This window comes from Hipposideros armiger, unplaced genomic scaffold (assembly GCF_001890085.2).
Source record: "Hipposideros armiger isolate ML-2016 unplaced genomic scaffold, ASM189008v1 scaffold_1005, whole genome shotgun sequence".
Lineage (NCBI taxonomy): Eukaryota > Metazoa > Chordata > Mammalia > Chiroptera > Hipposideridae > Hipposideros > Hipposideros armiger.
The window spans coordinates 420,582-442,024 of record NW_017732355.1 but is presented as its reverse complement, the minus strand read 5'-3'; the positions used below and the strand labels follow the sequence as shown (position 1 = coordinate 442,024).

The following is a 21,443-nucleotide window of genomic DNA, read 5'->3' as shown; positions in this document are numbered from 1 at the left end:
GGACTTCTTCAAGCTCCTTAAGTCTCTGGCCTTGGTTTTCCCATCTGCAAAATGAGAATAATCATTCATGTCTTAAAACTTAAAATTGAATGAAATAACATATATAAGACATTTAGCCTTGGGAAAAAAAGGTAAACAAAGAATAAAGTTTTAGGGAAGACTAATATTTAAGGGATAGGAAGAAGAAGAAAGGTACATAAAAGGAGGCTAGAAGGGAGCTGAAGAGAAGGAGGAGATGAACAAAGCAAGAGTCATGTCCAGGAAGCCACAGTGGGAGAAAGTTTCGGCAAGTTAGGATGAATGACAAAATCAAATAGTATATAGCAAGATGCGGGCCGAAAGGAAGCCTTTTAACTTGGGTTGTTTTTGTACTCACATTATCAAAAAGCTGCTGAGGAAATCATATTTTTAGCTACCTTTTAGAGTTGTGGAAATAAAACATTTGGTTAAATGAATTACCAGATTATTTGGAATAATTACCAAATTATTTGGAATTTTAATGGAATAACCCCCTGTGAGTTTCTAACCGTTGAGTCTAATCTGTTAAAATCTTTTGAAACTATGATTTAGATGTCAGCCTGTGAGGAAGAGGTTCAAATTATGTCTCAACGAGAGGTATTTGCTTTCACTTACCTCATCATAAATTCTGTGCGATAGCACTTCAATAGATGAAAGATGTAGGCTCTATAAAGGGAGCATGTAGCCAAGATTCTCAGGTCATAGCGTCAGACCTATTCATTCTTAGTTCTTTATGTTAATAGTGCCTGAAAGTATATAGTTATTATTTACCTTCAATAAGTATTTGGGACAGGTGGGATGATAAAATGTATTCATGCAGCGTCCTGTCTTACTGCCCCAGATTCCATACTTATTTTAGCAGTCGCAATATTTGCTTCAGGGTACATAGCACTGGTAAAGCTATGGTCCTTTTCCTGGTATTAGATGAGGGTGGCAGTCTTCGCTGCATTAATTGGCCGTGTAACTTCAGGCAAATCACCAAGTCTTTTTGACCCTCCATTTGATCAATTGGGTCAGACTATTTACCCTGCATACCTCATAAGGTTTTATTAAGACTAATGTGTGAAGTCCTCTTTAAATTAAGCACCAAATAAACATAAGGCTGATCACTTGTCCTTCACTCACTTAACATAGGAACAGCATCTCATTTGATTCCTGGACCAAATCCATATTCCCATCGATTCAGGAATATTCTATTCTACTCTAACGAAAGTAAGAATTTCCTCATGGAGGAATATGTGCTGTGTGTGCAATGTCCTCTGGAAGCGTTTCACCTTTTCAGTTTTGGATTTAGTTTAATTGTCATTTGGGCAGTAAGATACCAAGACTGCCAGTAGCTTTCATACATTTTTTTCCACACTATTAATTATATAACTTTTTTACGTAAGTTGCAAGTGACCTTATAAAGGAGTATTATATAGAATCTCTGAAACACTAATTGAATATTAAATGGTTACAAGGAAACAATTGTAGCATTGATGCTCTTATACTCATTTTAAATTTTTGAAATTACTGTCTTAACTTGGTTTTAAAAAATGTTTAATGCTAGAGTTTCTAAGATGAGGGGTCAGGCTTGCTAATATTGTGGCCATAAAGGAATCTTTTAAGTCTTATCTCATTTGATTGTTTCCCCATATTTACATCTGAAAGAATGGTAGCTATTGCCTTGATGTTTTAATGGTGATAGAAGGGACAGGAAGAAAGATGAGGAATACATCTTAATTTTTCAAGAGTACAGATATCTATGGTTGCTTTATTTCTGCACCAGAAATTGTTGTAGGAGAGACAGTAACTGTAACTTCAAATATGTTAAAAGGAAGAAATAAAGTTGTACGTCTTCTGATGCTATATTGAGGAATTAAGGAAAAGGGGAGAAAATTTGCTTCCTGCTTTGATCAAAAGATGGCACTGTTGCTGTGCTGATTGTTTTCTTCTGAGTTTGGGCTAAGTTATTTTAAATGGAGAAAACAGTTAAATTTAATGATGTAATTAACACTGACCCTCCCAACAGAATGCCAGATTTCTAATCAGGGGCCAGAAGAATAGACCAGAAAAGTAGAATTTGTATTTTTAAAATGTGTTAGGTTGCTTTTGTAGCCATTTATAAAACTAACATTCTCTGAGACTCGGAGATTTGCCACTGGAACATAGAACACCCTGCATCGTTTTCAGTTTCCAGTTTCCTTAAGTTTGAAATATCCTCCCTTTGGAACTTTGATAGCTGTCAGGGTTCCAAGATGGTTTCTTTTTTCATTTGTTTGTTTGTTTAGTTTTTCAAGGTTGTTGAATTTATGCTTTCATTAAGGTAATACTTTTTTTCTTCTTTAAGGTATTAAAATCAGGTAATTATTTTTATTTTTCCTATTTTACTTATTAATAGTTGGAAAGCTACATGGACTAGTCTGGAAATGTAAAGGTGGTTTCTTCTTGTGCTGGGAAAGCAACACTTTCTCATCTTGTTTCTAAGCCAGTATCTTAAATGACTCTTGGGACTTGATTCTCTGTTTTATTCTAAGCAGATCTTTCAAGGATGGAAAAATTCAGTGAAAAGCATTGAACAAAATGAATTCATGAAAAAATCACTTTATTATTGATTGTACAAAATGTTCTTTAAAAAATACAAACATGCAAATTAAAATACTGTTTAGGGGGAGGTGGAGAGAAAGCCATGATCTATGAGAGAACACAGAAAAATCCAGTTTTCCTTTGTACTTTATATTAAAATAAGAAAACACTGATGGACTCCTGCATATAGACTGCAGATTTGGCTATCTGATGCTTTTTAAAGTTAGTATTTAAATGGTTTACTTTTAAAAACTAATTAAATTAAACTTTCATCAGATAGATAACTATGTGGCTAGTTTACGAGGTGTGACAAGTTCTCGAACTTATGTAAATGTTGTTAACCTTTTTTGATATCAGAGGGATTATTCATTATGAACTTGTACCAACTGGACAAACAGTTAACCAAGTTCACTATTTGGAAGTTCTGAAAAGGCTGCGTGAAAAAGATGACCTGAACTTTTTGCCAACAATTCATGGCTCTTGCATCACGACAATGCACCAGCTCATAGGGCATGGTCTGTGAGAGTTTTTAGCCAGTCAACAAATAACTGTATTGGAACACCCTCCCTACTCACCTGACCTGGCCCCCAAATTTTGATGACATTCAGAACATCAAGGGTAATAATACGATGACAGCTCTGATGACCGTTTTATAAAAAGAGTTCCAAAATTGCTTTGAAGGGTGGACTAGGCACTGGCATCAGTGCATAGCTTCCCAAGGGGAGTACTTTGAAGGTGACTGTAGTGATATTCAGCAATAAGGTATGTAGTACTTTTTCTAGGAAGAGTTCGCAAACTTAATTGTCCGACCTCATATCATGTAGATGTAGTACAGAAAATATTTTATATAGCTTGGCATTGTAACTCATTTGAATCTAAAGTACAAGTCCGAAATCTTATTCAAAACCTTTGAGGCCAGATGTGTTTCAGAATTCCAACTTTTTTTGGGGGGTGGGCATGAGTGGCTTTTTAAAAGAGAATAAATTACATATTTGGTATATCACATCACCCACTTGCCCCAGTAGTGTCTGGGGCAGCACCTTGTAATTAAATATTAATATGGTTTCAGTAAAACTTATGAATAGTTACACCCCAGGGGCTAAGTCTTGACCATAAATAGCTTTACATCAATTTAGGTCAGATTTTCAGGCCAAATGAGTCTGCCACACATGTAAGAAAAAACTGTAGGCTGCATAGCTTTTTCATTTTCACAGTGGTGTATAAGAGATAGCTGACCTGAGGTACCCACGTCTACTCTGTGAACTGCCAAAGATCAATTCAGGTTTTGTTGGTAAAAGGGGAAATTTTAATTTAACATTATATTCTATTTAATGGTTTCTTTTTTAAGAGTATGTTTTGTTCTGGTTTTAGCTGCTTTATTAACTAGGTGATTCACACACAGAATGCATTTCAGCCCATTCCGTAATACGCTGAAAGACAAAGATTTGGAGAAAAATGTGCAGCCAGTATCTGCTATCAAGCACCAGGGTATCTGGCATACATTCCATGGCAAGAAAGCCCTCAGCCTTTTTCTGTTAGGAGTACTTGGGGTAAAAGCATTTCCCATTCTATTTTGTGCTATATTATTAATCGAAAGCAGCTTTATTTCCTGCAGCAGTGTTGTGAGGTAGAATCTCATTTCATCTTTTAAGTAGTTAAGCCTGATCATCGCTGAGGTAGGAGGCTTCTGAGAGGAATATGTATGTTTCAAGGAAATGATAGAGGGATTGTATTATGTGGCAATTCTGCTTCCTCTAGAGGTACTTCCCCCAGCCCTGCATTACAGTTGGACATTGTGTATTGAATAATACATAAAACCCAAGGTAATGTCTATGAGTTTCCATTTCATTTTAAAGTATCAGATTTGCCATCTACCTAACCTGATCAAAATATTAATACTTTTGCTTCATGTCCTGTAGTTAGTCATGGTATCTTTTTCTGCCTTCTACTGGTAAGTATGATTAGAAAGCTCTACTAACCCTCTCTCTAGCATCAGTGTATAGTTCAATGTAAATAATGCTAATTATAATGCAACTTGGTTTTAGTAATTTTATGCAATATAGTTAGTGGTATAGAACAGGTGAAAAATAACCCATATTACTCATGATCTTGGTAAGCCATGAAACTTAACGTCATTGAGAAGCCAAGCTCATTTGGAGAAGGTTACCATTATATGAAATGTATGTTGCTTAGTTAATTGTTTGGTTTTCCTTCCTCTTATGAGAGAGAGAGAGAGAGAGAGAGAGAGAGAGAGAGNTGGCACAGAAATTTGTACAAGCATCGAGAAGCCTTTTGTCTTCTATTAGAACTCAGATCCAACATGTTTTGTTTTTCTTCTCTAATCCTGACTTATCTTTTTAAATGGTCATTACCACAACTTTGCCAGTTTATTACTATTATTCATGTCTAACTTCTAAATATTGTGGGGGTTTTTTCACCCTCCAGAATTTTAAGTTTCTTACTGGGCTTGTTAAGAGCTACTAAGCGGTATCTTTCTTCCATTTTTACCATTTCTCTCCTGAAGCAACACAATCCTTCTCACATCCTGCAGTCTAACTGTCCTGCAAATATATACGAGTATATAGTCTTTTTATGGTTTGGATGAAACTTATAATAATAATAACTTGGTTCTCATGGACTGTTTCAAAATATGTGTGAATTGTTATGGAAACAGATGGTTTACTCCAGATACTACTGTAGTGGGCAGAGTACCTCATACTTAGGTACTTATATGTTGGGGGTGTGTTAATTTTCATCTAGTATATTGTAAAACATACTAAATATCTTTTGAGTTTTATTAGAATACCAATACCAGAAGCATTGGTTTTTAATCATTGGACTAATTTGATTATAGACTTGTTAAACACTCTAGCCTTAACTAAAATTGAGTACTTGTTGCCATTTATGTGTATGTATCAAAAGCGATGAAACTCATCTGTATTTATAAATGCTAATTATAGAGATAGATTTATACTTTCTGCAAAACCAGTGGTGGGCCTCAATATAGACTGGTTCAATTCATGAGAAAAATGCCTTTATGGCATAAAATAATTATCAGTGTGGAAAATTCTTGGCTATATGAACCCTGGGTGAGTTTTTATCTCATTGTCTGTTTACCTTGATGCTGGAATATAAAATTATGGTATTTTTGAAATTCATAAATAATACAAGCAAAAGGACAAAAAATGGTATTTAAAAAAAGTGTCATCAGCAAAACTGCAACAACAACTTGACAGACATCCCTAACATTTTGCCCTCAGGTGTTGAGATTAACACAATTTGTAAAAAAGCCTTTGTGTTACCATACACAATTTCCTTATTTGGAAAATATGACCAGTTATACCAGCCTAATTTTAGAAAGATAAATTATGAATGTTGGAGTGAAAAAAAAGCAGAGGAATCAGCCAACATTAGCAACATTATAGAAATTAATTTAAATTTGGATCAAGCCAGGAACATATTGTTTGTAAATGATGAGATTTCTATGTACTTTTGTACAACTGTACCGAGAAGGAATTATACTTACTTGATTAAGCATTGGCTTTGCTAATTGTGGAACTTAGATTTTAAAAAAATCCTTTTAATGAGAGTTTAAAGATATCTGCATTCAAATCTGCATATGTCCCTTCCACAGTAATCTAACTTTTTAAAAAGAAAATCTTATATCTGTTGCTAGAGTCAGTAGAAAATGATCCAAAATGAGTGTAGTTATAACTTACAATTTTAGCAAAATCTACCATTTCCTTAGTATGTAAATGTAATAAATTGAAATGCCATCACCAAGTGTGTATTAGTTTCATATTGCTGCTGTAACAAATTATCATAAATTTAGTAGCTTCAAAGTAACACAAATTTATACATCTGGAGGTCATAAATTCAAAATCAAAGTGGTGCTGACAGAGTTATAATTGCTTCTGGAGGCCCTAGGGGCATGCTGTAAACTGAATGTTAGTCATTCCTCCACCCCCAATTTATATGTTGAACTCCTAAGGTATTAGGTATTGGGGACTTTGGGGGTGATTAGGTTATGAAGGTGGAGCCCTCATGAGTGGGATTAGTTCCCTTAGAAAAGAGATCCCAGAGAGCTCCCTTGCCCTTTTGCCACATGAGGACACAACAGCCATCCGTGAACCAGGAAGCAGTTCCTCACCAGATGTCAAACCTGCCAGAACCTTGATCTTGGATTTCCCAATCTCCAGAACTGTGAGAAATAGGCGTTTGTTATTTAAGTCACCCAGATGGAGGTATTTTTATTATAGAAGCCTGAAAGGACTAAGACAGGGAGAATAATTTCTTACCTTCGCCAGCTTCCAGAATCAGCCTATGTTCCTTGGCTTGTGGCCATTGGCCAGCAAGCCTGTTATTCCAGACTCAGCTTGTCATCACCTTTCTGTCTCTGACTCTCCTGCTTCCTTTTTCCATTTATAAGGATCTTTGTGATTACATTGGGCTCACTCATATAATCCAGGGTAATCTTTCATCCAGAAGTCTTATTTTTATCACAAATACCCTTTTGCCAGATAGGTCTTCATTCTAAACCTCCGTTAATAGGATGTGCTCCAGTTGTTTAAATACAGATGTGAGGCATGGGGCTGACTGTACTCTTAAATCCAGCAGAGGTTCTGGAACATGATTTCTTTCTTTCTTTCTTTTAAGTTTTTGATTAGCAGTTGCTCTGGAGTTATCACCACAGCAGCAGAACTAACACTTCTCTAGTTTAATGTCTCAGTAGATGACTTACCTCCCACTCCATCCACTCTTTTCATCAAGGCTATCTATCATGAACTTGCACTTACCTTAAAACTTACTGGTTCCCTGTTCACACTCCCAAGTTGTTTCAGATGAAGAGTTGAACCTCATCTTTTCTAAAGTTAATGCTGTCATTTGCAGTCAGAAGCCTGGAACTGTTCTTCTCCTGGATATGCATTTATAAATATGTGCAAGTCTTTCCCTTAAAAAAAACAACAAAAAACAAAACCAAAACTTTTTTTCCCCTCTTTTCCCTGAAGCTACACTTTCATCTGGTGAAGCCTTCCTAATTACCTAAGTTCTTTCTCCCGTTAAATGTAGGCATTCCCTGAGTGTCTGTTTTAGTCCACATTTTTCCTTACTCTTTTCCTGACAAATCATGTTTATTCCTGTCACTTCAAGTCTCACTGAGCCCTAACCCCCTTCCTGAAGTTCAGATGTTCCTTTCACCTCCCCATTGGAACTACTCAATGCATTCAAAGACAAACCCATTATTCCATGCCCTACCCCCATTTTGTTAAAAGAACAAAACAATGACCCAGTCAAACACACTCTTGTCTTTCCACTCTTGCCTTTCCCCATGTTGACAACTGATATGATTATCATTTCCCCAGCCATCCAGGCATACATTAGAAAGACACAGCTGCGAGGCTAGAACACCCCAAAGTTACTACAGTCTGAGTCAGGGTAAGGTTGGTGTCAAGTATGTAAGCTTCGTTGCGTTCAGACCCAGAGTTTACTCTGCTTTTAATGTACCTAACCAACCCAATGCGTTTTCCTCATTACACGCAGGTCTGCAGTGAAGGCCTTACGCCCTGGAGGGTTACTTGTGTACTCTACATGCACACTTTCCAAGGCAGAAAACCAGGATGTGATCAGTGAAATTTTAAACTCCTGCAGTAACATGATGCCTGTGGACATGAAGGACATGGCAAGGACTTGCTCCCAAGACTTCACTTTTGCTCCCACTGGCCAGGAATGCGGGCTCTTGGTGATTCCAGAGAAGGGCAAAGCCTGGGGCCCAATGTATGTAGCCAAGTTGAAAAAATCATGGACTATGTGAAATTGGCAGTGTGCATTTTGTGAACCATGTCAGTGTATTATTATATTTATTTTTCCGGCCTCTAAACATGTTAATATTTAAATATGGAGTCACTTTTCTTGGGTCTGTTTGTAATCCTATTTAGTTAATACAATACTTTAGCATCTCAGAATTTAGGCTTGAGAATTTCCAAGGTGTGTATGTTTCCTAGCAATATATCTATAGCAGTGATTTAAGGTGGTGCAGATGGTATTTGTTCTGTATAATAAATCTGCTGTCTTTTACTTGGCATTTTGTACTAAAATTAATCTACATGGTTTTATGCATAAGATGTTTAGAAATGCATTCTATCCATGATGTTGGTACTTTGAGCCATTAAAAATGCACATTCACTGGCCCTCTTATCATTTTTCTCCTTATCAAATATACAGATTCTTTCAGCATTTTTCCCACCTTTTAATAAGAACTGATTGGTATTCTGAGACCAACTTCTTCAGCAGCACTATTTCTAGTTCTAGCAAAATAAGTTTTGCTAAGTTATTTTTCGTTAAGGACCATCTTCTGTTTATTGCAAAGGTCAGTGACTCTATTGACACCAGCTTTATTTTTCCACTTTTTTTGTATTCACAAATACAAATTGAAAGGGTAAATTATGTTGAAAGGCCATTAGAACAGCAGACTTACATGCACATGTTTGACTTTCAGCATTCAGCTTGTAGAATAATGGAGTCTATCCAGCAGGCTATAAAGCAAACACTTGAAACATAACCAAAATGATTAATAACTGCAATAACTGAACTATATTTGGAGAGTTTTGTTACATAATTGCAGTTATAATGAACACTACAGAATCTGATTATCTTACAGTTGCAATCTGGAGGGGCTTTTTATTTCACTCTGTTATGAAATGTTATATGAGAGTATGATGTCACATATTCATGCACAAGAGGGATATGCCTGATGAGAGTGGATTACACTATTCCCAAAACACAGTGTCATATACTGAGTGGCTCTCCCTGTTTACGTATATCCTGGGAATATTGTACACATTTCTGTATATGTACTTAGGGTTTTAGCTTCAGGTTTGGATTGTGTGTTTTCTCTAGAAATTGCTTCACTTAGAGCCCAAACACATTTTTCCAACTATTAAGAAAAATTATACAGCATACTTCAAAAGATTATATCTGTTTGGAAATTAAGCTTTTATAAAAAATAAATAAACTGACTATATAAATGCAAAATTCTGCTAAAGTTGAATCCTTTTGAACCAGTTGTTACATTCTTTACACTTAAACTCGAGACTATTTGCTCATTAACTGTTGTTTGTCTTGCAAGCATATATAACTGGGTTCCTATAACTGGGAAGTCCCAGGAAGAATGGTTTTTCTATACCTTCATTCCATTAACCAGTTTTTTCTTTACACTTAACCAATATGTGTGAAGAAAAGCTAGTTCTCTTAGATTCAATCAAATATACTAGATTGGTACAGAGATTAATGACAATGGGACAGATTTTTATATTTTGTGGGTTTTGTGTGTGTGTGTACTTATTGGTTTGTGTTTTCAATTTGAAATCCTGTCTTTAGATACTGTAGGTTTGAAAAGTACATTTATTCGGTGTAAGTTAATCACAAAGTAAAGTTGCACAGTGCACTGTGTTGAATGTCATTCTTTTCTCAATATAATGCCATAAAGCCTATTCTGAATACTCAGTGTGCCACTGGCTTAGATCTTCCTATAATTACTGAAAGAATGCAACCATATATATATATGGGGGGGTTGTGTGTGTGTGTGTGTGTATATATATATATATATATATATATATATATATATATANTATATATATATACACATATATATATGTATATATATAAATACCAAAAAAAAGGTGCCAAAAAAAAGAGGTGCCAAAAAAAAATGTATACAAGTGGACACTTTGGTCAGCGTTGCTCAAGCAGTAAGTAGTTCGCTGTATTCAGAAGTGTCTGGACACTGATGGTAACCACTTTTGAGCACTTCTTGTAATTGCAGAAGTCAGATGTGACTTGTATTCATCTTTTGTTATTGGTGTATATTATTACAATTTTAATAGTTTTTTCCTTTCTTAAAATGTGTATACATTTTTTGGCACCCTCTGTATATACAGCTATAGATATATGTAGCTCACTTTATTATTAAAAATAATTATAATGAAGCAGCTGACATTTATTAATCATTAAATATTTAAGTTCTTTATGTTATCTTTTTTGGTCTTTAAAACAACTTCATGAGTGAGTATTATAATTGCCTTTTGTGAACAAGGAAACCCAAGCTTAGTGCTATTCATAAGCTTGCCAAGGATACACTGGTAAGTAAAGGGTGGCTCCAAGATTAAAACTAGCTCCAAATGTCAGGCCCTTCTTCCCACACTGTGCTGTCTCACAGGATATAGCTTATAGGATCCCTTAAGGTTATCAACTGGCTTTACCCTTATTCTCCATTGCTCAGTTTTCTACTTGTGCGAAATTCCCTATTCCCAGGGCATTACAGGGTTGATCAATACTTGGGGTAAATAAAATCTTTGAAATATTTCTGGGTGTGTTCTAAGTAAGTACTTCTTGTGATTGTAATACCCAGAAATCTCCCAAGGAGGTATTCTGTGCTTTCCTTTTCTTTGCAGATGCTGAACTGAAGAATAGAAATTTGGAGCAGCCTTGCAATGTCAACGGAACAGCAAGGAGTAATTGGTATTACTTTCTGTGGCATTGAGTTACTTTCACAATAGCTTTATAAAAATTTAGGTTGCTTACCAACAACACATTAACTTCTCTCTGCCATCAACACACTGAACAGCCACTGATTTCAGAAATAGATTGTGAATAAATGTAATGCATTTAAATGATTTGTTCTAAATTTTTAAAGCATCAGGCATTACCTGTGGTTTGGAATTGAGGCAGTCTACAGTCCTTTATCCTATTATGTATGTCCATATAACCTTATACTCAAGATTGCATGTTATCCTCTTAGCAGTATTGTGAAAAATATTCTTTTATACTATGTGAGTAGGCATAAAATAATAGATACCAGATGACTTGCTACGTGACTAAATAAAGTAATCACAAATGTAATAGGCCCTTATCCAACTAGGATTTATCCTGGGAGATAAACATCAGATAATCTTCATAGGCTAATGCAACTCATCTGGAATACAAAGAAAATTGGAACCAGTAGGAATGATTTTATTAGATGCCAGGAAGTCCTTTGATGCAGCTGAATGGAACTACTTGTATTATGTGTTAGGTAAATTTGGCTTTGGGGACAAATATAACAGCACATTTTATTTTCAACCCATTTGTATGGTTTAAATCAATGGTTTATAGCCTCCGTTTCCTTGCCTTATTGCTGCATTGGGGAGGGAAGTAAGGATGATGCTCGTTACTGATGTTACTCTTCAGGATGACTTTGGAGCTATAATACCACCCAGATCCCATGGGTATCTGAAGGATATTCGGATGAAGGTTCATAAATTAACTAATGTCTGCTGATAACCCACTACTTGTGCTGAAAGCCCTGACAGCATCTGTCCTAATAACATTAAAAGTAATATCATAATTTGAAGTGGCTTCAGGCTGCAAAGTCATTGTGAGTGAATCAGAGATACTATTTTTACAAATTAATAAATGAATGTTTTCATATTTTTTGGATAAATGCCCAGAAGAGGAATCACTGGATCATATGGTAGTTATATTTTTAATTTTTTAAGGAACCTCCATACTGTTTTCCATAGTGGCTGCACCAATTTATATTCCTTAAACCTGAAATTTATGTAATGTCATTAACCAATGTTACCTTAGTAAATTAAAAAAAAAGAAATACTATCTTGACAGAGTAGTTTTAGTTAATAGTACATATTGTGTGACATTTAAAATAAAACGAAAAAGAACTGATTTGGGATTCTCATTAGGGAATGCTTAAACAATAGAGTTAAAAAAAAAACAAATTAAAAAAATTGACCTGTAATTCAGTGTTAAGTTTTATAAGAAATAGGTTTTACTAAACAGAGAGGAAGAAAGCCTGGTAGAGTGTATACCGCTAAAATGTAATTAGCTCAATCGAATATTATCTCCATACCTTTCTGTAACTTTTTACAAATGAAGAAAATAATTTCCTTAGTCATGTGAAACCATAGAGTCATGTTGAAACTGTGAAAGTATATGCTACCTTAGGAAAAGTACTGCTTGTCTCAGTGGAAGCTATTTGGTGGAATATGTCATGACTCAATTAAGCTTACTGTAGCTTGTCAAAGGAATTTTCTGCTGCATATTGCTATGGAAGAGCCAATGAATACAACATAGAAAAACTACCTATGTTCTTCAATTAAAAAAATTGCTTTTGTCATATATCCTAGTACAGATAACCTATGCTAAATCAACCATATGAAGTTATAAGAATGCCCATGGGTGCGTTATTTTCAACTACGCAGTTAACTTGACCATATAGAGTTAACAGGTTCCTTTCCCATCCCACAGTATAGAATTGGCTAAAACAACCTGACACAGATTCAGAAGAGGTGATTTTTGAGGCAGGAAATGGTTCAGGAGAGGTTTAAGTGGGACCTGGAACATCACTCTGGGGTATGGTCCACAGTGAGTCAGTCAAGCATGTTATAGAAGCAAAGGACACTCTGATAAGCCTAAAGGGTTTAAGTTGCATGGTCAGTTACATTACAAGGCCCAACAAAGTTAATGTGTTTTATCTATCTGGTCACACCCTCTATATTCACTGAGGATGGTAGCATCTAGTTCTTACCTCCTCTGTTGGAACTCCTGCCACAGGCTGAATTCAACATCTCTATGGAAAACCCATCCAATATCCTACCTTTCTAATTTATTTACTGCCTCTGCCTCAATGACTTTTGTCTCCACTGTCTTCAGCAACTCACACTCCTGGGAATGCTCTAGAACTTGGCATTATCTAGAGCCACACTCTACAGTGGACCTTTCTACATAATGGGAATGTTTTATCTACCTTGTCCAATATGGACAATATAGTAGCCATGCGTGGCTGTTGAGCCCTTGAAGTGTAGCTAGTGTGTCTGAGGAACATAAGTTTAATTTAAATGTAAGTAGCCTCATATGGCTAGTGGCTACCATATTGGACAGCACAAAGCTAGACTTTCTCCTCTTAGGAAAATTTAATTTCAGTACCTTCTGTTCTTCCAGATGTCTTATTTTCATCCTTATTAAAGCTACAGTCCCATTTCCTTGACAACTTTTTAAACCTTCATTCCCTCAGACTATCCTTTCCTCTCCTAATCTCCTTTCCTTATTGATCCCAAAGCCTATAGTTGACACCTCAAAACTTTTTCTCACAGTGCTTTCATGTCTTTTATGCTCTGGCATTCCATTGCATCTGATATTTAAACTTTCAACTCTTGATCAGCCCAATAGTCTGTGCCTCTACCGATGTACATAGATGGATGAGCATTCTTTGGAAAAAAATATCATACAGAAGTGCAGATTGCCGTCACTACAAATTTACGCACCTGCGCAGGTTGATTTTACTACAGATTCATGCTCACCTGCCTTTCCTAAGACTTATACTGCTCACTGCTTTTGCTCTTTGGCCAGCTTCTTTCTCCACTCCCTTTAGTTACTTTTCAAAACTTCCACTATTCTCTACAACTCTCCTATATAAACACACTCCTCTTTCCTCAAAAGATGCCCCTGCCTCCCAGTTTCTTGAGAAAATTGTGGCCAGAGTAAATGTCCTAAATCTTTCCTAATGCACATTCCTCATTTTTTTTAAAAAGCACCACCATCCATCTGGCCTCACAAGTTAGAAACGTGGGAGTCATGTTCAGTTTCTTCTTCTTTCTCTCTCTTTTTAATTTTTATTAAAATACTCATATAGCTAACATACATTATATTAGTTTCAGGTATACATCATAGTTATTCAAAAGTACCCACCTGACACTATATGTAATTATTACCGTATTATTGATTATATTTCCTATGCTAAAGAAGTGATCACTATGATAAGTCCAGCAACCATCTGACATCATTCCATGTTATCACAATATCATTGTTTTCAGTGCTGTATTACATTCCCAAGATTTATTTGTTTTATACATGGAAATTTGAACCTCTTATTCCCCTTTATATTTTTTCCCTTTTTTAATTTTTCAGTTACAGTTAACATTCAATATTTTATATTAATTTCAGGTGTACAGCATAGTGGTTAGACATTTATATAATTTGTGAACTGATCCCCTTGACTAGTACCCACCTGGCACTATACATAGTTATTACCATATTATTGATTATATTCCCTATGCTATACTTTACATCCCCATGACTATTTCATAAATACCAGTTTGTATTTCTAAATCTCTTCGTGTTTTTTACCCTGCTCCAACCTCCCTCCCATCTATCACCCTAGCAAATCCAGTACCCATCTGACACCATACACAGTTATTACAATATTATTGACTATATTTCTTATGCTATATCCTACATCCTCATGACTACTTTATAACAACCAATTTGTACTTCTTAATCCCTTCCCCTTTTTCACCCACCCCCAAAACCACCTCCCATCTGTCAACCATCAAAATGTCCTCTGTATCTATGAGTTTGTTTCTGTTTCATTTGTTCATTTATTTTCTTTTTAAAGTTCATATATAAATGAAATCATATGGCATTTCTCTTTCTCTGATTTACTCCACCCAGCATAATGTCCTCTGTGTACATACATCCATGCCAATGCAGATGGCAAGATTTCATTGTTTTACAGCTGAGTAATGTTCCTCTGTATATATGTACTACCTCTTTATCCATTCATTCAGGGACACCCAGGTTGCCTTCATATCTTGGCTATTATAAATAATGCTGCAATTAACATATGGATGAACTCGTCCTCTCGAAGTACCTTTGAATAAATATCCAGAAGTAGGATTACTGGGTCCTTCTTTGTCTCTTGTAATAGTCTTTGTTTTAAAGCCTATTTTGTCTGGTATAAGTATTGTTACCCCAGCTTTTTCTTTCTTTGTTTCCATTTTCATGAAATATCTTTTTTTTTAACTTTATTGGGGGACAATGTGTTTTTCCCAGGACCCATCAGCTCCAAGTCAAGTTGTTGTCCTTCAATCTTAGTTGTGGAGGGCGCAGCTCAGCTCCAAGTCCAGTCGCCATTTTCTATCTAGTTGAGGAGGGGTGCAGCCCACCATCCCTTGGGGGAGTCGAACCAGTAACCTTGTTGTTAAGAGCATGCATTCTAACCAACTGAGCCATCTGGCTGCCCACCAGTAGCTTAGCTGCAGCTCAGCTCGAGTCATTGTCTTCAATCTAGTTGCAGAGGGTGCAGCTCAGTGGCCCATGTGGGAATCGAACCAGCAACCCTGTTGCTCAGCGCATGTGCTCTAACCAACTGAGCCACCCAGCCACCCCTGAAATATCTTTTTTCATCTTTTACTTTTAGTCTATGTGTATCTTTCAATTTGAAGTGAGTCTCTTGTAGGCAGCATGTATAAGGGTCTTGTTTTCTTATCCATTCAACTCCACTATCTTTTGATTGGATCACTTAATCCATTTACATTGAAAGTAATTGTTGATAGATAGGTAGCTATTGCCATTTTATTATTCATATTTTTTAGTTTTTTATCCTTTTCATCTTAAAGAAGCCCCTCTAAGATTTCTCGTAATACTGGTTTGGTGGTGATAAACTGCATTACCCTTTTCTTATCTGGGAAGCTCTTTATCTATCCTTTGATTCTAAATGATAGCTTTGCTGGTAGTATAATCTTGGTTGTAGGTCTTGGCTTTTTATCACTTTGAATATTTCCTGCCAATTCCTTCTGGCCTGGAAAGTTTCTAGAGAAATCAACTGATAGTCTTTTGGGAGCTCCCTTCTAGGTAACTAGCTGCTTTTCTCTTGCTGCTTTTAAGATTCTCTCTTTGTCTTTAACCTTTGGCATTTTAATTATGATGTGTCTTGGAGTGGGCCTGTTTGGGTTCATCTTTGGGTCTCTCTGTACTTTCTGGGCTTATCTATTTCCTTTGTCAGGTTCTGGAAGTTTTCCATAATTATTTCTTCAAATAGGTTTTCAATTCCTTGCTCTCTCTCTTCTCCTGGTACCCCTATAATGCAAATGTTGGTATGTTTGATGTCGTTCCAGAGGTCCCTTAAACTCTCTTTTTTTTTTTATTCTTTCTTCGTATTGCTATTCTGTTGGGTGTTTTCTGCTACCTTATCTTCTAATCTGATTTGATTAGATTTTGTCTAATCTGTTGATTCCCTGTAATGTGTTCTTTCTATAATTGTAGTCTTTATTTCTGACTGGTTCCTTTTTATGTTCTCTATCTCCATTTTTATGTTTCCTATCTCTTATAACCAGTGTTTAGAACTCTGCACCTGGCAGGTTGCTTGTCTCCAGATTGTTCTTTTTCTGGAGCTTTTTTCTCTTCTTTCATTTGGACATGTTTCTTTATCTCCCCATTTTGGCTGCCTCCCTGTGTTTGTTTTTATGTATTAGGTAGGGCTGCTATGTCTCCCAGTCTTAGTAGAGTGGCTTTAGGTCGTAGGTGTGCTATGGAGCTCAGTGGTGCAATCTTCCTGGTCACCTGAGCTGTGCACTCCAGGTGTGTCCCCTTTATGGGTTGTGTGTGCCCTCCTCTTATAGTTGAGCCTTGGTTGCTGTTTGTATATCAACGGGAGGGATTGGCCCTTGGGCTCATTGGTTGTGAGGACTGGCCATGACTATTATGGAGGAGCTGTGGTACAGGGGTTGACCCTACATAGCAGGACGTGCCTCAGCAGGGCTCTGGTGCCTGCCCAATCTGCCCCTTGAGTTTGTCACCCTTGGAGGTGGCTGGATGATGCTCCTGTGCATGTCCAAGCTGGCCACTGGGCATACCAGCCCCAGGGCCACCTGGAAGGTGACCTGATGCAGGTCAAGTTCAACCAAAGCCCATGCCACACCAGGAACCACCCAGCAGGAGCCAAAAAGTAATCCAAAGATGGCTGCCACCCATGCCATGCTTGGAAGTACCTTGAGAGGCCAAGCCTCCAACCAAGGCTGGCTGTTGCTAGTCCTGAGCTTAGGGCTGCTCAGCCAGAGGTACGAGATATGCTCAAGCCAGGTACTGCTTGTCTGTGTTCCGAAAACCTTTGAGAGACCCTAGGAAAGTCTTCAGCATGAGCCAAGGCAAGTAGTTTGTATGAAAAAGCTACTGGAAGTGGCTTGGGTGTGCCTAAAAGTTGGGTGTGTGTGTGGGGTCTCAGAATCACCAAGGCAGGCAAAAGAATGGTGTCAACCAACTTAATGGAGACTCAGATATGGCTCCCACCTGGGTCTACATGCCTGGAAGGGGGAGAACTCATCAAAGAAACAATGGCTTCTGCCAGCTCTTCCATCTGGGAGAAAGCTGCCCCTCCTGCCCTTGTCCTGAAGCCAGGCAACTCAGTTACACACCCCACCTGTTTGTCCCTGTCGCCTCTCCAGCAACTGACCCAGCGCTGGAGCTCAGAGTCAGTGATTCTGTAGGTGAGTAAGTCTGTGCATGGACCCTTTAAGAAAAGCACCTGAAAGTGTAGCCTCCCTCCGTCTTGGTGAAAATCTTTGCTGGTTTTCACAACCAGAAATTATGGGTACTTTTTCTCCAAGCACCGGAACCTTGGGCAGAGGAGCCTGGTTTGGGATGGCTGGGACCTCTTGCTCCTCTGCGGGGGACCTCTGCAGCCAAGATATCCCTCCTGATTTTTAAGGGTCACACGTGGGTGTGGGACCAGCCCGATCCGTGTCTTTGCCCCTCCTACCAGTCTGGAGGTGGCCTCTTCTGTATATCCTTAGTTGCAGTGCTTTGGTTCAGCAAGATTTCACGTGATTTTCAATGATGGCTGTTTTGCAGTTTAGTTGTAATCTTGATGTGGTCATGAGAAAAGGTAAGCACAGCATTTACTTACTTGGCCATCTTGATTGACTCCTCATGTTTGGTTTTTCTCTATCCTCTTCCTCACTCTCACCTCTAAATAATAACCAAATTTAACCTTTTAAAATTGTGCTTAACCTAGTATCATTGACATTGCCTTAGTTAAGGTCACCTGGGCTTTTAAATTTTCTTCCCAATTCATCTCCCCACATGCTGCCTCATACCTCACAGTCCACGCTCTGTATTGTTACTGAAGGGCTCTTCCTACAACAAAATCTCAACATTTTATTGCCCTGCTTAAAAGTCTTCAATGGCTCCCTGTTGCCTGTAGGATGAAATCCAAACCCTTAGCGTTTCAAACTAGGTCCTCTTGCTTTGAGATCTGTATCTTTCTTTCTCACTTTCTCTCTCTTTCACACAAACACACACACACACACACACACACACACACACACACAATTTCATCTTCTTTAACTTCATCAAAATTTGAATAATCCTACTGAGGAAACCTAAAAGCATAGTGTATAAAGGGTCCCAACTTGTTGGTTGGGATACCATCTAAGTAACTTGCCACAGTTCCCAATCTAAAATTAACTAGAATTCTACTAGAAGATCTGATGTTATTTTTTTCTAAGTGTCCTAGATATTTAAAAGTATGGCCTTTTTGTTCTTACACTTTCATCTGAAAACAATCTTGGTATATTTTAGCTTGCAATACTTAGTTTTTCCATAGTGAATTGAAAGAACAGTCAAATCATTTTCAAAAGCTTGTGCATTGGACTGAGAGTTGTAAATTAAATAAAGAATCTACTGTATTATGAGCATGCTTAGACATGCATACAGTGTGGGAAAATTTCAAAATGAAACAGCCTCGATAATAAGGTTGGAATGCCAATGGATAAATCCATAATTGTCTTCTGGAGGATACTTCAAACCTACAAGGAATATCAAAGGGCAGAACAGCAGATGAGACTGTCTTAAAATAGAAAAAGAGATTGTACTTCAGCGCATCAAGGAGAGTCAAAAATAGATTATTAAAGTAGCACTTGCAGAAATTACAGAAAAATCTTATTCTATATAAATGTATCAGTTACTCCAGAGTTTTTCTTGTTTTTTTGAAATGTGAAAATTAGTGTGATTTGGATTTATTTTTACCTTTCACTTGATCTGTGACATTAAATAGGTCTCAGACTCTAAATCTTTTTTTTTAAATTAAATTGATTGGGATGACAATGGTTAGTAAAATTACATAGGTTTCAGGTGTACAATTCTATAATACATCATTTATATATCACATTGTGTGTTCACCACACAGAGTCAGTTCTCCTTCCATCACCATATATTTGACCCCCTTTACCCTCTTCTACTATTCCCCCTCCCTTACCCTCTGGTAACCACTAAACTGTTGGCAGACTTTCTAAATCTTGGTTGCCTAATTTTTAAAGTAAAATAGATTATCTTTAAGGGAAGTGAATATGTTTTGAGCCATTACTATATTGCAGGCATTGTTCTGAGTATTTACATACTTGTTATTTTATTTAAGCCAATCTTTTTTCTTTTAAAAGTTCTCTGACCTATAACTAAGATTGAGGCAAAGGGCTAATACAGTTTACAAAAGTGAAGAAGGAAAATAGACAGTAGTGGAAAACCAAAATAGGTCTAAAAAGAGTTGATAAATACAAGAGTAAGGTCTGAGTAGGCAATGGGACTGAGCAGGCAGAAACAGACAGAAGAGCCTAGTTGAAGAGGACCAATGCCCATGGTAGTTCACATTCTTGGCAATTAACATTTTACTAAACTGGCATTCCTGTTAAGCCAACATGCCAGAAAGCCTGGTTGCTTCTGTTTCCTTTTTGCAGAAAACCAGCCTTTATTTCCAAGCATGATGTTTTTCATTCCTTTATATCTCAAACAGTGGTCATATAAGTACCCCTGATAAAGAGCAAAAACGTTCTCTGAGGCCTCAGTGTTTTATCAAGTATTTACTTAAAAATAGAATGGTGCATAATGTTCTATTTGCATTTGGTTTTATACTACTCTAAAGTCCACAAAACCCTATAAATATTTTAAAAGTTGAAAAATAAAGTTGAAATAAATAGCATTAATTTAACATTTCAGATGATGCCATTCTGTTGAAACTAGACTGCCACTTGAAATCTGAGCATGGTGCTTACTATTTAGACACAGAGCTTTGAAGTTCAGCCTATCTCAGCTACCATGCATCACATAATTTCTCAATTCTTTCTCCATTTGTTTCTATTTGGACTACAGAAAAACCTTCAATTTTTGTGTATGTATGTGTGTCCTCTGATGCCATGTTGTCTCCAACTTATCATGAATACAGAATTTATATATTAACACATTTGGAGTTTTTTTAATTATGTCACAAACATTAAAATAGTACTATTTGATTTTGATTTTAACTATTAGGTTGTCAGAAAAGTCATGATACATTTTTGCAACGAAAAACAGAAAAAATACGTCATGAGTTTTCCGACAACCCAATAGATAATAACAGAAACATATTAAGGACTGGAGACTTATTCTAGTACTTATCTAGATGATGCAGAGAATACCTACATTTTACTTTAAAAAAATTATAATAGCATCAAATGGAGTATAAAATTACCCAAATTCTCATAGGGAGGTCACTTAACAGAATCATCTAAGAATCCCCCAAGGCCATGAGATTTGGTTTGAGAAACACTTCTCTGGTCTTTATTGACTCTCCTGAAGAGGAAAGTGTGGTGTTTTCTCTGATAAGCATGTCTCAGAAGGTTTTCCAAGAGAGAGAAGCACATAGAAATCATAATTTGAATAAAAAGATAGAACCTCTTTGGTACAGAGCCCTTCCCTACAGATCATTTTTTCCAGGCTAGGGACATTTTTTTTTTCTTTCTTAGGGGAAGGGTGGTCATATAATTTATCATACAATCAGGATATTTTTGAGAGTAGAAGGGCAAACTATTAATAATTACACTAAGACAACCAATGTCACTAGGACTATCATGGGCACACTGGTCCTATGGTCACCCTAAGTGTGCATGGATGGGGCAGGATGAGGTGGGCACTCATGCATTTGAATAGATCAAATAGATAGCATACTTCATGAGAAGTGCTTTTGCCCTTCCTGCACACTTTCCTGCAGTCCTCCCTCTCTG

General features: G+C 36.9%; 1 protein-coding gene across 2 annotated transcripts in view; it reads left to right on the top strand.

Annotated features, from left to right (window-relative positions):
* The window catches only part of NSUN3 (NOP2/Sun RNA methyltransferase 3), a 67,846-nt gene extending 59,188 nt beyond the window's left edge, over positions 1–8,658 (top strand). For both annotated transcript variants that reach the window (XM_019631550.1, XM_019631549.1), the window contains exon 6: positions 8,125–8,658. In XM_019631550.1, the coding sequence (XP_019487095.1) occupies positions 8,125–8,395 (271 nt within the window). In that variant the 3' untranslated portion in view covers positions 8,396–8,658. The remainder of the gene's footprint in view (positions 1–8,124) is intronic.
* The last annotated feature ends 12,785 nt before the right edge of the window (positions 8,659–21,443 follow it).